We start from the raw sequence: 16,497 nt of genomic DNA on the forward strand, positions 1-16,497 counted from the left end.
AGGACGTGTAAGTTCAGCTAGAAGATGAGCAAAATAGTGTATACCTTTGGGGCACGCGGAAGTTCACTTGGATAAGATATTAGTCAAATTAATTTATTAGTTTCGCACACATTGTCACCGTGCAACCTCTTTAGGAAACTATACGTGACAGGCAAAACTCGAAAGCGTCGAAAATTTGAATCCATAACCTCGGGGTCACTAGTCCACCCTAAACCATCAAACCATCTTTTACGGGATGAGTCTTAATGATATCTTCATTGAATAGAATATTAGTCAAATTATATTATTGTAGGCCAACCTGTTTTTTCAAAATTACAAGTTCAATTGAAGGTAGGGATGGTAGACTTTTGAATGAATCAGAAGAATTTAACACACAAGAAAAAATTTACCTTCTAGCTTTACTAATTTAATTTATATTTTATTATAATTATAATAATATAAATGAAATATTATAATTACCAAACTCTAAACTGAATAAAATGCAAACCCAAAATCAAAATAGATAGAACTCTCTATGCAAACAAAATCCAAAATAAAAATTAGGCAAAACAACTTTATGTTATTGGATGCATGCATGAATTCTTTCAACTTTATATATATATATATATATAGAACCCAAATTCTAACAACTTTATGTTATTGGATGCATGCATGAATTCTTTCAAAAATTCACTGTAATTCTAAATTAAAAATTTGCTCAATTCATATTCATAACCTTACAAGAACAGAATTCAGCCTAAGATATCTGCCAGCAGTCGTACCATATCATATCATATCATATCATATCATCGCGGGTAAAAATACGCAGGGACAGCCGAGGAAACGGCTGCGCCAGCACCAGCACCACGCGATACGCTCTCAGCAATTGAATCAGCAAACTGATAAAGATCGGCAGGGGCAGTGCCTCGAACCGAAGAAATATTAGGTGCGCCAGCAAAGCCTTCCACTGAAGGTGGCGGCGCCCTATACAAACCGTTAAGTGCTACTGAAGTTGGTTGAGGGGCGGCATACCTTTCGTTAATGGCTGATTCCCTATGCAAAATGTGAGCCGGATTTAATAATGGTGCCGGAGATGCATCCACGACTACCCCTTGATGAATGCCGTGGTTTGCTGCTGATAGACCGTGTGGGAAAACTGCGCCGGGGCCTCCATAGATGACAGTGGGGGGAGCAGAATACGTCTTGGCGTGGATGTTATCGGTAAAATTCCTTCTGTTATCGTTATGACCGATAGGCTTGTGTCGTTTTGGACCGGGCGTAGTGTACCGGGCGCGCTTCGCTTCTTGGTTTTTTAGCTTCTTTGATGGCTCGGGATCAGATGCTTTGCGTTTAATCGCTGTTTGCTCTCCTGTTTTCTTGTCGGATTCGGCGATTTCTTTTTCTAAGCTTGTAAGTTTCTCGTTTATCTGCCATCCCGGAAGGATCTTTGCAGGATCAAGATTGTGTCTTTCCAAACACTTCGTGATAGACTTCAGAGCAGCCAAGTGCTTTTTATTTGCTTCATTCTGCATCGAGTGATTAAAAAAACAAAAAGGTGTCTGAATTAGGGTATACAAAAAGATTGCCGAATGATTGGACGAGCAGATTTTTACTTACATTTGTAGCAGCTGAAGCCTGTGGTACCTTTTTCGGCTTTTTTCCAGCTTCTTTAGATTCACGGAGCAATGTAGTTAGAATTGTTTGAGGATTGAACTTCTCGGTAAGTCCAAATGTATATGCAAGGTCTACTGCATCTACTTCCATTTTATTCTGTATCATACCCTCTAAGATTTCTGCAGAAATCACATCAGTATTTTGGGATGTTAAATCAATAAGAGATCTTTGGGGAACACGACTTTATTAAATAAAGAATAAACTACAAGAAATTATCTATTCAGCATGCTATAGCTGAAAAATCATCTGCACTGCTTTCTATTTCCGAGCTGTAGAGTTGGGCATGGCAATGGCATTTATTAGCTTTAAGTTGTGATTGATTATAACATGTTAAAAGCATAAGACGTGCAATGAAAAATATGTTTTACAAAGGAGAGGAAGCCAGAAGTACTACCAGTAAGCTACACTTGCATTCATCACTTATTTATAGCACGAAAATGCGCCATTGTCAAGATTGAGCTAAACTAGCAAACAACTATAACGACAAAAAAGGGATTAATCAGCATATACAAAAATCTATTAATGAACCTAAAAATGATAACAATTTGGATATATCACAGATTCTACAATTATATCATTATCACATTGAGCCAAATTAAACAACCAAATCAATTAAAATGTGGAACAGAAGGATAGCAGCGTAAATAAGGGAGATCATTAGAGGGTTACACAACAAGTTTTCATGTCAAAGAAATCATGTCGCAACCAAATACGTCAAATTCCAAGTTAATTTTAGAAGAGCACACAAACCGTAGTTCCAGTAGGCCATTTAAGATAAAAACACTCACTTAGGCGGTCTAGTTATGCTTAAGTGGGCCAACTCGACAGGAACCGCCCATGTCCAAAATGGATAAATAAAGATTAGGTTGTGTTTTTTTGTGAGTTTCTAACCAGAATTTTACTATTCACCGAATTTTCCCCCCCAAATAACATCGAATCAAACACTTACTTTTATTTTCTATATTATACTAAAAAAATTAATTTTACGTTCAAAACATCACATCATACCTATTTATATCACATCATATAACTATTTCAATTCAAAATTTATCTATTCAAATCTTAAACACAAAATTCAAACCCTCAAAAGAACACACTCAGTGATGAGCTACTATTTCTTCGGCTGTCATGAGTTATTTGTTCTAATTTCGACACACTTATTCTACCAATTAAGTGATCATAATTTCCTCATACTGCAACTACATTTTGCATGTTTCTATAGCACAACAGATTCGAATTATATTTCAACAGATCACTATTAATGAAAGCTCATGATAGATACAAACAATCGATTCCAAAATCACAATTGCACAACACAGATGCCACAAGCCAAATATATATATATATATATATATACATACATACATCTAGTGTATGTCAAAAAATCACTACCTGGAAGTTTGTTCATTAGCAAGGGAGATTTCTTCAACAAAGTGACAACCTCCTCCTTCTCTGAATTGGCGGCTACCAACAGGTCACGAATATCCTCCCTCTTAAATGAAGATGGGATCCCAAAACAAGCAACAAAAAACAACAGCCCCCGACCATCAATCACGCTAGCCTGAGCTAAACCTCCTTCCATTAGCAACCGCTTCCGCCATGCCAATGCTGCATCCGCTGCCTCCTCCTGTATTTCCTTCTCAATACATATTGATTCGGCGGCGTCGGCATCAATTCCCATCATCAGAAGAAAGCACTCCAATATCAAAATTGATGCCTCCCGAGCAGGAATCATAGGGGAATCCCTGGTAAACGCCTTACTTCCCTGCAAGAAGAATTTACCCAAACATTCGAGAACTATCTTCGGAGGGTTTGGCGCCAGTCTCAACGCCTTGGGAACTTCCTCCCGCAGTTTGGGGAGATTGGAGAGATGCGTAACCAGATGTTTCCGGACGCCGCGGCTGCACATCGTTTTACATAGGTCTTCGAGGTCAGGATTTCGGAAATATTGCTCCGATTGTTTCTGCAGCGCTTTTTCCTCAGGAACCAGAGGTGTGTTTGCAGACGACGACGGGGCAATCGCCGGAGTCTCGTGGGGTAGTAACGACACGATAGAGTCCTTTATGGAGTCGAGGTGATTGCGGAGGTCCTCGTACGTGTGATGAAAGGCGGCGATGGCGTCGGAGATGTCTTTGAGTTCGGCGATTGAATCGAAAAAAGACGGAGGAGACAGGGATGTAAGTGAAAGGGGTTCTGATTTTGGGGAATGCGGAGGAGTAGGGTCAGCCTCAGGTGGGTGATTGGTGGTGCGGGAGGGATTTGATGGGTCCCCTTGGTCTTGGTCTAGGTCTTGAGAGGGCTTCGCATCCGGTACGATGGGAGGCGCAGAAACGGCGGCAGCCATGGGAAATCCAAGCGGATAGATGGACTGGTAATAGGGAAGAAGGGAAGGGAAAGGTTAGACAGACGGTGGAAGTCGCAGAACGAATCGAATGGATGAATCTAATCAAGAGGTGAAACGACGCTAGTGTGGAGGCCGCCACGCCCTAACTTGTTTTAATCGGATTTTTCAGATACATTTTTTAATATCTTATAAAAATAAAATTTAAAAAATATAGGTTGTGTTCGTCTGCGGGTAAAACTGTTTCTATTAATATAAAATTTGCAATAATTATATTTGATTGTAAATATAAATCAAATTAGGTAAGTTTTATATCAATAAAATAAATAAAATATATTTAATATTAAAATTATTTTTATATTTGGATAAATATTTTTATTAATATTATAATATAATGGTAGAAGTATTTTTATAATTTTTTTTAATTTACAGTACATTTTATTTTTAATTTTTTTTTTATAGAAATTAGTATTATTGATGCAGTATATTGATTAGTATATTGATGTAGTATATTTATTTTATTTTATTTTTTTTATTATTTAATTTTTATTTATTAAATTATATTATTTCAATTTTATAAAATATCACATTTTATCTATTATTCAAATATTTAATTTTTTTTACTATTTTTTAAAAAGTTATATTAAAATTTGATCTTGCAAAATATCATATATAATTTATTATTTAAAGAAAAAAATCACAAAATTTATTTTTTATAGATTCTCACTCATTGGAATTTTTTATTGTCCTATTAATCATTTATTCTTAATAGATTCATTTAAATACTTGTATTTCTTGTATTTATCAATTGAATTATCTATTTTATCAAACAAGATAATTAATTCATATTTTTTATTTTAATTCTTTTTCTTTTCAATTATATTATCTACTTTTATTTCTTTACAATTTCATCGTCTGTATCAAACGCATTTTAATTTTTTTATGATAAATTGTTATCTTATTTTTATAAAAATTATACAAATAAATTATTGATCAATTATTTATTTATTTATTTTATTATAAAAAAAGTAAGATATTTTATATTTTTTATTTGTATAAAAATTTGTGTTTACTTGTGAGGTTTTGGTTTTGGGTTTTGATTTTAAATAATAAAATTTTGAAAATAATTGTTTAATGTGATATAAATATTTATTGATACGATGTTTTGAATGTAAAATTAAATTTTAGTGTAATAAAAAATAAGAAATAAAAAATAAGTATTTAATTTGATAGTTTTTTTAGAGAAAAAAAAAATTGAAATAGTAAAATTATAGTAAAATCTTACCAGTAAACCAAGGTTAAGTTTGTGCAAATTTTACATTTCACGCAATAAATTAAACACAAGATATTTTTATAACAAACAAATATTATATAATTTACCCATTTTTTTTATTAAAATATCATCTCTTTTTTTCCACATCCACTCTATATTAATTTTAATATAAAAAAAAAATGACTCTAAAACATTACCAATACTTAAATTTAATATTGTCTACATTAAAAAAAGGTGGCCCATATTGAAATATTTGAAGAAAGAATTACATTTTATATATCACACGCATGAGAGTTGTTGGAGAATGTTTAAAAATAAATTTATGTATTTGAGTCTGAGTTGAGGAGAATAATATTCAGAAATTTTTTATTTTTGATATTATATTTGAATAAATTTTAAAAAAGAAATTTTTTGACAAAAGAAATAATGTAATAAAATTGAAAATATTTTTAAGTCGTCAAAATTAGCAAAAATAATAAGATTTTAATGTAAATATATTTTTCTATTAAATCTTTATAATTTATTAATTATATTTAAAAAATTTAAGTACCATGTATAATAAAAATTATTTATTAAATTTGGTAAATTATATTTTGAAAATATTATTTTAATAATTATATCAATTAAAAATGAAATTGCAATATAACTTTAAATTAATTTAACTCTATAATTTAGTTTTAAAATTTATAAATTATAGTAGTATTTAATAATTTTAAATTGTTTAGTATAATTTTAAAAATATGAGTGTGTTTACTTTATATCTTTTTATGAATATATTATATTAGGTAAAAAAAATTGTGTTGAAAAAACAATTATTTTAATTTAAAAGTAATTTAATTTTTTTTTTTTCAAAAACTACCTCAATACGTGCCTTAAGAAAATGCTTTTGAACTTAAAAAATTTATTATACGATTGAAAAAAAGTTAATATAAATATTATAAAATATTTTTTTTTAAGGAGTACAAATCAAAAGTCTTTGGCAAAAGTTAATTAAGACATGATCTTTATTTTTATTTTCCTCTCAAATTATTTGTCTTTCTTTTTTATGTCATTTTTGTTTATCCATTCAATTTGCACAAGACTAGTCCAAAAGTTTTCTTGATCTTTCTAACTAGCCGAAAACACATTAGCCATAACACGTCAAAATATCATTCATGAACCATATATTTTAAAAGCCAAGATTCGAAGGATCCGATGTCACAAAAAAAAAAAAAACAAAAAATCATTATTAACAAGGAAAATAACCAAATAAATAAATAAATAAACAAATAAAAATAAATAAAAAGTCTACTACTTCTGGTGTGGGAAGTGAACCTATGACCGTGATGTTATTAGTTCAAACCCCCAACGCCTTCAGGTCCACCTAGCACACATGGTTTGTCTAGTGTAATTTGTCTTGTCGGACATAATTTGCAGGGTATTAGGTTTGATCGGGAGTTTACTTAGAACGCACTTTATAGACAAAGTTAAATATCAAAAATATCAAAACTTATTACGCACTTCCACTAACCAATAAAATATTATTATTTTTTAATTTACTACAAAGCTCAAACGGACCATTTGGAGTGGGACGGAAGGAGTATGTGAATTCTACCATTTCTACACGGTATCAGCCTTTCATAACCTAAGAAAAGCCACAGTTTGACAGCAAATATTTTATCTAGCTTTTTGAACCAGATGTAAAAATAACAATGGAATATTCAGGACAACCAATGCAAAAGTATGAAAAAATTCAACTTTTTATTCATCCATGTTACAAACAAGATGTTTTAATCCGAGAATTTGTCTTCCCAAAGTATTATGATAACATGGAACTTGCAGACCAAGTGATTGAACTGGCCTACGAATTCAGAGGGCAAAATATTTGTATTTTTTTAAACATTTAATAAATAAATAAATAATAAATTTAAATAAAATAATTTGACTTTTATATAACAATAAACAATAATGATTGTAATATACTACATATATATAAACGAAAGAAACAAAGAAAAATAAGAACTTTTAGTATAGGTTGCAAAAGAAGAAAAAAAGAAAAATAAAAACTATTGGTGTAGGCCGCGGTTGTTAATGTTAAATTAGGGCTAATTTTTTTTTTTTTAAAATATTATCTCCATCCGGCATTAGGGGTTTCATTCACTTTTTGCGTGTTGATATTTGAATATTAGTTATTATTATATCAAAACGTAGTACAAATTAAGAAAAAAATTTATAGAAACACTTCCATTAGTGTCTTATAATACTAATAGAAGACCATTGTACAAAAAACTATAAAAATATAAAGATATTTTTAATATTAAATACAATGATGCAAAAGGTAAATGTGACGCGTACGGAGGGAGTATATAATATTAATATACTTATAGTTATAGATTTATTGCTAAAATATAATATACTTATAGTTATAGATTTATTGCTAAAAGTTACTTCATCCGTCTCTTATCTATCTATTTGTTTGTTTTTTGCACTGATTTTTAAGAATATTAGTATTATATTGGAGTGTGGTAAGAATAAAGTAGAAAAGACTCAAATAACCTTATTAGTATTGTGTGATATAAAGATAGTGACATTTGTGTAATATATTGTAAGTTAATATGATATTTTTAATATTAGTATAAAGTACAATTACTAAAAAGAAAATGAATACTTGTTACGGGACATACCAAAATAGAAAAATTTATCGATTTTTAAGGGACGAATGAAGTATTATATATATATATTGGAAAGTTATCCAAAATCAATTACGGATGAATTTTGAAAGGGATGAAATTTCTCTTATATTACTGTATTGATGCCTAAATCAACACGGTGTTGATTAAAAATACACATTAGTATTAATTAGTTTGTGTTTGAAATAGCACAACAACAAACTATAAACACAATATTGCAGTATTAGTATTATGTTCTATATTTTCGTTACAATATTGCAGTATTAGTATTATGTTCTATATTTTCGTTATTTAATAGCAGTGCTTTTAACTAAAATATACTAAATTTATCACAATAAATCAAAAGAATTAATTTTAGTTTTAAAACAACATTTGTAAGTAAAAAAAAAAAAAAAATTGATTTAAGGTTCTAATAAATTATAATCAATGAATTAAATTATATTTATAGACACAAAATGACTATTAATACTAAAAATTTTGGAAAGCACAAAGTGAACCATGTTTGAAAATAGTCCTATAAGTAAAATTTTTTCGCTAAAATGGTCATTCGGTGCCGGACTCGCCATGCTGGCAGCCGTTGCTGATGTGGCGTTAACACAGCAGACATGTCATCGCTACGTAGATGCCACGTCGGATGACTATTTTAGCGAAAAAAATATTACTTGTAGGACTATTTTCAGACATAGTCCATTTAAATGTTCTAAAAATGATAAAAGATGTCATATACGAGATTAAAAAAAATAGTTTACTAAGACATTTTGTAAAATAAATAATAAAAAAAAATTCACATGTCGTAGACGTGGCATTTACATGACGATAACATATCACTCGCATCACCGCCACGTTAGCAACGGCGAGTCATTTACTTACGGGACTATTTTTAGACAGATTTCACTTAAAGTTCTAAAATGATAAATGGGTCAGATACGAGACATGTTGGGAATTTTGGCCGTTTAAGGCCTAACCCGGCAAGTCCCTCGAAAATAAAAATTAGTTAGCCCACTTCGTAGCCCTGCCTACCAGATTGGCCCAACCTCCTTTAATCCTTAAGCCCAAACTCATTTTACCCTAACCCAATTAGTAAGTGTGTTGGTTAGTTTGTTAGATTGTTGGTTTTGTTATAACCTAGAGTGGGTTTGGGGTGTGTTGAGAAGAGAGAGATAGCAGAACCGGTTCAGAGAGTGAGAGAGAGGGGCGAGATTGAGGGGAGAACAGAGTTAAACCTTTAGGATTTTCAGGTGAGTGATTCCGGTGAGAGTCGAACCTTTAGGCGTGATTACCTCGGGTCATTCTAGCACCAAGGATTTGAGCCGATAAACCGTTGTCCCTTCTCCAGTGTGATGATCGGAGGAAAATTCTCCGGTGAAAGTTAGAGGAAAACAATCAGGTGAAAGAATGATCATCGGAGCCGTTCGGGAGAAGTTCCAGCCGGCGATGTTGCTGTTCAGAGGAGATGATCGGAGCAGTCTACTGGGTTGGATGCCGGAGGGAAGTTGACGGAGGATCACTGTTGGTCGCCGTGAGCCATCAGTGGAGGAATCGTCGTTTTCGTAGTCGCGGGTTTTTTTTTTTTTTTTTTTTCCAGAATCAGAGAAGATGATGAACATGGAGTTCTTCTTTAATTCTTTAATTCATCTTTGAGGATGTTTGTTTGTGTTTTCTTAATAATTCAGTTTTGCCTTTACTTTGTTTAATTTCATTTCGATTTGGTATTAGTTTAATTTGGTTTATTCAAATTTTTGCTTCCGCTAATTCATTCGTCGTATTTTTGTTTGATAAATCCGAAGGAATCCAGGAATAAATTTACAACAGTTGTAACAGAGCCCGACAATCGATTCCGAAATAGAAAGATAATTTGATTCAAGTTTGGTAGGACTCGAATCGTTGTAAAAGGCTAAACCCTAATCTCTTTAATTTCAGTATATATTATCTCGGTGAATCCTGGTGAAATTGATGTTAGATAATATGTTGGTTGGCTATGCATTTCTTGGTACTTTGTTAACTATATGTTTCTTGGTGATTAGATTGATGTATAATCTTGGAATTGATTGTTTTTCCTTGGTGATATTTCTTGGGAGTTTTTTGTTCATTGATTATATTCTTGATGTATTTCTTGGGTCATGTTAAATATTTTGTGCTAGCCAAATTATTGTAGTGAATCCATGTTTAATCTTCTTTGTGTGTTAGATATGCATGCTTTAGTTTTTCTTTCTGAGACAGAAAATTGCATGTTAGGTGTTAATTGGAAAATGCCCAAAAAGAATGAATAATTGGAGGATAATCAAGAATAATTAGGTTTGTGGCATTATGTGATTTCTTGGTTTAATGCATGATTTTTTATTTGTATGCTATGTGATTAGTTTTGCTATGTCATGTTTTGATTGATTGCTTTGTGATTGTGCTTCTGGTTATTCTTAGTGGTAGTGTTCGGCCGAACTAGGTGCTTAGTGTTTTACTTTCCGTTTAGTCGCTTAGCGTTCTTCTTGGGTTATTTTTGTTCCTAGTTGTTGCGTGTTCCTCTAGGTTTCGTCCTAGTTACATAGTATTTTTTTAGGTTTTCTCTTAGGTTGCTTAGTGTTCTTTTAGGTAGGATGTCTGAGTGCTTGTGTCTCCGGAGAGCTGACTGATAGTGGTCGATCGATCCAGGTTCTTAGGTTAGCCCATAGAGGTGTGTGCTAGAGCCATAGTGCTTAAGGGTTTCTTTGTGTCTAGCGCTGAATGTTCTCTAATAGATGTCAAATAAGGTGGAGCTCCTATTATGTGATTCTATGTTTTTTGAACTCGGCATGTTATTGTTTTCCTTTGTGTATATGCATGTATGTTGCTCGTTTGTTTTGTTTTGTGTGTTCTATGTGTTCTATGTCTGCATTAATGTTTGTTCGTAGATACAACGAAGGACAAAAGGCGATTATGAAATCCATTGGTGCTAGGTAAGTCTATATCTAGTAAATATGTATTTTGGGATTTGGTTAAATCACGAGCAAAATAGGTGGAGTATCTTGGGAATTTTGGCCATTCGAGGCCTAACCCGACAAGTACCTCGGAAATAAAAATTAGTTGGCCACTCTGTAGCCCGGCCCACCGGATCGGCCCAACCGTTTAATCCTAACCCTTTTTATATCCAAATCCAAACCTAGAACAAAAGCCCAAACCTTTTAGCCCATTAGTTTGTTGAGTTTGTTAGATGGTTAAGATGATATATAAATCGTGTGGGTGTTTAGAAAGCAGTTAAGAATCCGAGTTAGAGAGGGAGTGGGTGAGACCGAGATTGAGAGGGAGAAATGAGAGAAACCTCTAATCTTCGGTGGGGTTTTCCGGTGAGTGATTCTGATGAGAGTAAACTCTATCCGATAGCCAATTCTGGTGGGTGTCGAGGTTTAGAGTGTCGAGCTGACCTCCACCTTGAGGCGTGGTTACCTCAGGCCATTCTTACACCTGGATTTGAGCCGAAATCTGCTGTCCTTTTCGTCGGTGAAAGAATGCCTCGACAAGATCAAAGAAGATCGGTGGATTTTATCGATGTTCAGAGTTGTTGCAAGGTGCTGAGGAGATGCGCTTATGTCTGAATCGTCATAGAAGAAAATTGTCTGTCTGATTTGCTCGATTATGTCCCGCCGTTGTTCGTCTCTGAAATTGCAAATCAAATTCGGATATAGAACTCGAATATGGAAGTTTTCATTTCCATTTCTTTCAAAGTCAATGCCCGGAAATGCCTTTCAATTTGATTCAATTAAAGGGCCTGTTTGTTTGGTTTTATGTTTTTATTTCCATACATGATTTTTGCTTTTGTGTTTAATTTCTTTTACAATTTTGGTTTTATACTGATTTGGGTTTATTCGATAATTTGGTTCCGCTAATTCATTGTCGTATTTTGTATATGAGATTTTTTTGATAAATCCAAAAGATCCGGGAATAAATTCACAACATTGTTGGGAATTTTGGCCATTCGAGGCCTAACCCGACAAGTCCGTCGATAAATAATTAGTTGGTCCACTCCTTAGCACGGTCCACCGGATTCGGCCCAAACCCTTTAACTCAAACCCAATTCCCAAACCCAAGTATCAAACCATAATTCCATTTGTTAGGTTGGTGATAACCATGTGTGGTTTTTTAGTTTGGGGAAGTTAATAAGTGTGAGATTAGATGGTGGGTTTGGGGTGTGTTGAGGTGAATCACTTTATCCATCTGTAAACCGTTCGAGAGAGAAAAAGGGTGAGGGAGAGAACCGCGAATAAAGTTCTGGTGAGCTGAGAGGATTCTGGTGAGTTCCAAGTGGTTTTCCGGTGAGTGAAGAGCCCTTTCCGATAGCCGATTCCAGTGGGTGTCGAGGCTTGGTGTGAAGATGCCGATCTCCACCTTGAGGCGTGGTTACCATAGGCCATCCTGCACCATGGGACTGAGCCGATATCCAACAGTCCCTTCTCCGGTGAAAGAATCATCGTCGTCGGAGTTCTTCCGCAGTCCGTTCAAGTGCGTTGGAGAAAGGAGAATATGTGTTGTTTCATTGTCGATCAGAGGATGCCCGCCGTTGGTCGCTACCAAAAACCGCCGTCGTTCGCTGCCGGAGGAGAACCATCTTTGATCGTCGTTGCTGTGAGCCATCGATGGAGTTCATCGTCGATTGCAAAATTGATACGAAATAGGGAAGTAATTCTCTAATTCATCTTTGAGGCTGTTTGTTTGTGTTTTCTTAATTTCCAGATTTATAGCCTTAATATTAGTATAATTTTAGTTTCGGTTTCGGTTTAGTTTAATTTGGGTTTATTCGATTTAATCATTTCCACTACTAATTGATTCGTATTTTGTATACGAGGTTTGTTCGATAAATCCAAATGATTCGGGAATAAATTCACAACAGTGGTATCATAGCCCGAAAACCGATTCCAAAATTGAAAGATAATTTGATTTGAGTTTGGTAGGACTCAAATCATGGTAAAAGGCTAAACCCTCGTCCTTTTATTTTCGGTATATTATTATTCTTGGTGAATCTTGGTGAAATTATTGTTAGATAATATGTTGAATTTCTTTGTGTTGGTTGGCTATGCATTTCTTGGTGTTTGATTGACTATATGTTTCTTGGTGATTAGATTGGTGGATAATCTTAAAATTGATTGTTTTTCCTTGTATTTTTCCTTAGTGATATTTCTTGGGAGTTTTTTGTTTCTTGATTATATTCTTGGTGTGTTTCTTGGGTCATGTTGATAGCCTAGTGAAATATTTTATGCTAGCCAAATTATTGTAGTGAATGCATGTTTAATCTTCTTTGTGTGTTAGATATGCATGCTTTAGTTTTTCTTTGTGAGATAAAAAATTGTATGTTAGGTGTTAATTGGAAAATGCCCAAAAAGAATAAATAATTTGAGGATAATCAAGAATAATTAGGTTTGTGGAATTATGTGATTTCTTGGTGTTAATCCATGATTCTTGATTTGTATGTTATGTGATTAGTTTTGCTATGTCATGTTTTGATTGATTGTTCTGTGATTGTGCTCCCGGGTATTCTTAGTGGTAGTATTCGGCCGAACTAGGTGCTTAGTGTTTTGTTTTCTGTCTAGTCGCTTAGTGTTCTTCTAGGGTTAGCTTTGTCCTAGTTGTTGCGTGTTCCTCTCGGTTTCGTCCTAGTTGCTTAGTGTTCTTCTAGGTTTCCTCCTAAGTTGCTTAATGTTCTTCTAGGTAGGATGTCTGAGTGCTTGTGTCTTCGGAGAGTTGAGTGATAGTTGTCGATTGATCCAGGTCTTAGGCTGTGCTTAACCCATAGAGGTGTGTGCTAGAGTCGTAGAGTTTAGTGCCCAAGGTTTTCTTTGTGTCTAGTGCTAAGTCTTCTCTAGTAGATATCTAATAAGGTGGAGCTCCTATGCATGTATGTTGCTCAATTGTGTAGTATTTGTTTGTTCATAGTGCTAGGTTGCTATGTGATTTATTTAGGTGTATGTTAGGATCTATGTGTTCTCTGTGTGATATGTTTTATCTGCATTAAAATTTGTTCGTAGATGCAGCGAGGGACAAAAGACGATGATGAAATCTATTGGTGCTAGGTAAGTCTATCTAGTAAATTCGTATTTTTGGGATTTGGTTAAATCATGGCCAAAATAGGTGGAGTATGTTGGGAATTTTGGTTGTTCGAGGTCTAACCATACAAGTCCTTCGGAAATAAAAATTAATTGGCTCACTCTGTAGCTCGACCCACTGGATCGGCCCAATCCCCTTTATCCTAAACCCTAAAGCCCAAATGCTAAACCTTAAACCCAATCCTTGGTGAGTTTGGTAATTAGTTAGATATATAGGTTTTGATTTGAGGGTTAATTTCTAACATGCGAGATTAGAATTTGGGGGAAAGTTTTCACATGAGAGAGAGGTGAGGGCGAGACCGAGATAAGAGGGAGAGAAGAGAAGTCGAGAGATTCCAGTGAGTTTTCCGGCGAGTGAAAAGTCATTTCCGATGGCCGATTCTGGTAGGTGTCGAGGCTTGAAGTGAAGAGCCAATCTCCACCTTGAGGAGTGGTTACCATAGGTCATCGCGCACCATGAGGCTGAGCAGAAAACCGCTGTCCCTTCACCAGTGTGATGATCGGAGGAAAGATCAATGTTCATCGGTTCAATCGGTTCCCAGAGCTGTTATCGGACGACTGGAAAAGATGGGCGGAGACGCAGTCCGCCTGGAGAAGAAGAGACCCATGGTCGACCTGGTGCCGCCGTCCGCCGCTGGTTGCTGCCAGTGGTAGCCACCGCTGCTGGTGTTGTTGAGCCGTCGTCGTCCGAGAGGTGACCTCCGGTGAAGCCATCGTCAATCTCCTTGTCCGATTGGGAATTGTGTGGTCTGGGCATGAATGGATCTTGACGAATAGGGAACAGAGGAGTATTAAACTTGAATTATGTGTTCTCCATTTCAATTATCAAATTGGGGTTGTTTGTTTGTATTTTCTTAATTTCCATATTTATAGCCTTAATATTAGTATAATTTTAATTTCGATTTCGGTTTAGTTTAATTTAAGTTTATTCGATTTAATCGCTTCCGCTACTAATTGATTCTTATTTTGTATACGAGGTTTGTTCGATAAATTCAACGTATCCGGGAATAAATTCACAACAATATTTACGTAATAACAAAAATGGAAATGTAGGGAATGGATAAACAATTTCCAAATTAGTATTGAGTATCTATAATTAAAATGAAGGGAGCTTCAAATTGATGGTTGAAAGTGGTAGTAACTATTGCCTATAATTTCCGATTTTGTCTTTTGAATGACATGTCATTGTTTTTACTACTAGTTTATTAAATATTAAAATTTCTTTTTGAGAAAGCTAAATATAGGCACAAATTAGCAAATTTTGGAAAATTCTTCTTCTTCTCCTACTTATCATGTGAAGTAAAGTATCTATCTATTTGATTCTATTCGTTTATTTCTTCTTCTACTTGAATCCACAATTGCCTATTCGAAGACGGTAAAAAAAAAATAGAAAAGATGACAAACAAAAAAAAAGAGAAGAGAGAAGATAGAGAGAAATTTACATATTTACCTTCAATTTAATTTTAACCAATAGATTAAGTTATATGACCTGTCACGCGGTCAATAAAAATTTCACCTACTCCGTAATCACAATTTAATGTAATATAGGGGAAGGGATCGTCTCCACGGGGATTGTGTGATTAACTCTTTCGTGTTCTAATGCAGTAAATAAATGGGGATTTTTCTTTTATTATCTAATTAAAATAAAATAACAAAGCAATTAAATTAAAATGGGAAGTGACTATCAAGGGGATGTCTGGCTCAAGGGATGATGCAGTTATGGCACTTGTGTTCTATCATTAATTCAATAAAATTAATTTTTATTAAAGTATCAATAAATTGGTTATAGTTATCAACAAGCCTTCACAACCAATTTTTCCTTACAGTGTAGGTAATTAAGGTACGACCGTTAACTACCCCTAATTAAGCAAATAAACCTAGGTGTGCCCATAAGAATATTGTCTAACCGCATTCCAATTTAGAAAAACCCAATTCAAAACAATTACTACCTAAGATGAGCAATTAGATTTGATTGTCTAACCCCCGGGAAGGAACTATTCAACCCGGTTGTCACCTATTCAAGTGCGAATACAATTACGGATATCCTACTTGAATTGACTTTAGATTATCAGACTAATTTAAATATCGGTACCAAAATATTCAATCAATCTAACAATCACAAACGCTAAGATAGCTTGACTCAATTGGAAGATAGGGGGTTGATTGAAGTGTGAGATCAGCCCAAGACTAAGGCCGGGCAACTAGCTGCTACGCTATTATCAGAATTAGACAAATATTGATAATCAAAAAGAACTTTTATAAAGAAAATCAAGAATCTCCAAAACAAAAGAACCAAAACATTATCACCCCTCAAACCAGAAAAGTATCTACTCCATAATCAAATAACAAAGAACAAAAAAGAAAGATAAAGTCATAGTAAATCTTCTCTGTCGATTTGTTCCTGCGCGATCTATGAGTCTGTCAGTCTCCTGCTCCTGTGCGTTTCTGCCCTAGCCGTCCTCCCTTTTGAAACGTGTAATCCCCCCCCCTTTT

At 34.1% G+C, this 16,497-nt stretch overlaps 1 protein-coding gene across 1 annotated transcript; it reads right to left on the reverse strand.

Moving 5' to 3' along the window:
* Positions 1–638: 638 nt before the first annotated feature.
* Positions 639–4,133, reverse strand: LOC127254882 (protein FRIGIDA). Its single transcript, XM_051280212.1, has 3 exons — positions 3,046–4,133; positions 1,597–1,772; positions 639–1,505 (listed from the first exon to the last, which is right to left on the reverse strand). The coding sequence occupies exons 1-3, from the start codon at positions 3,995–3,997 to the stop codon at positions 786–788; spliced, it is 1,848 nt and encodes a 615-aa protein (XP_051136169.1). The 5' UTR covers positions 3,998–4,133; the 3' UTR covers positions 639–785.
* Positions 4,134–16,497: the final 12,364 nt, after the last annotated feature.

Source organism: Andrographis paniculata, unplaced genomic scaffold (genome assembly GCF_009805555.1).
Source record: "Andrographis paniculata isolate CXL003 unplaced genomic scaffold, ASM980555v1 Contig52END, whole genome shotgun sequence".
NCBI lineage: Eukaryota > Viridiplantae > Streptophyta > Magnoliopsida > Lamiales > Acanthaceae > Andrographis > Andrographis paniculata.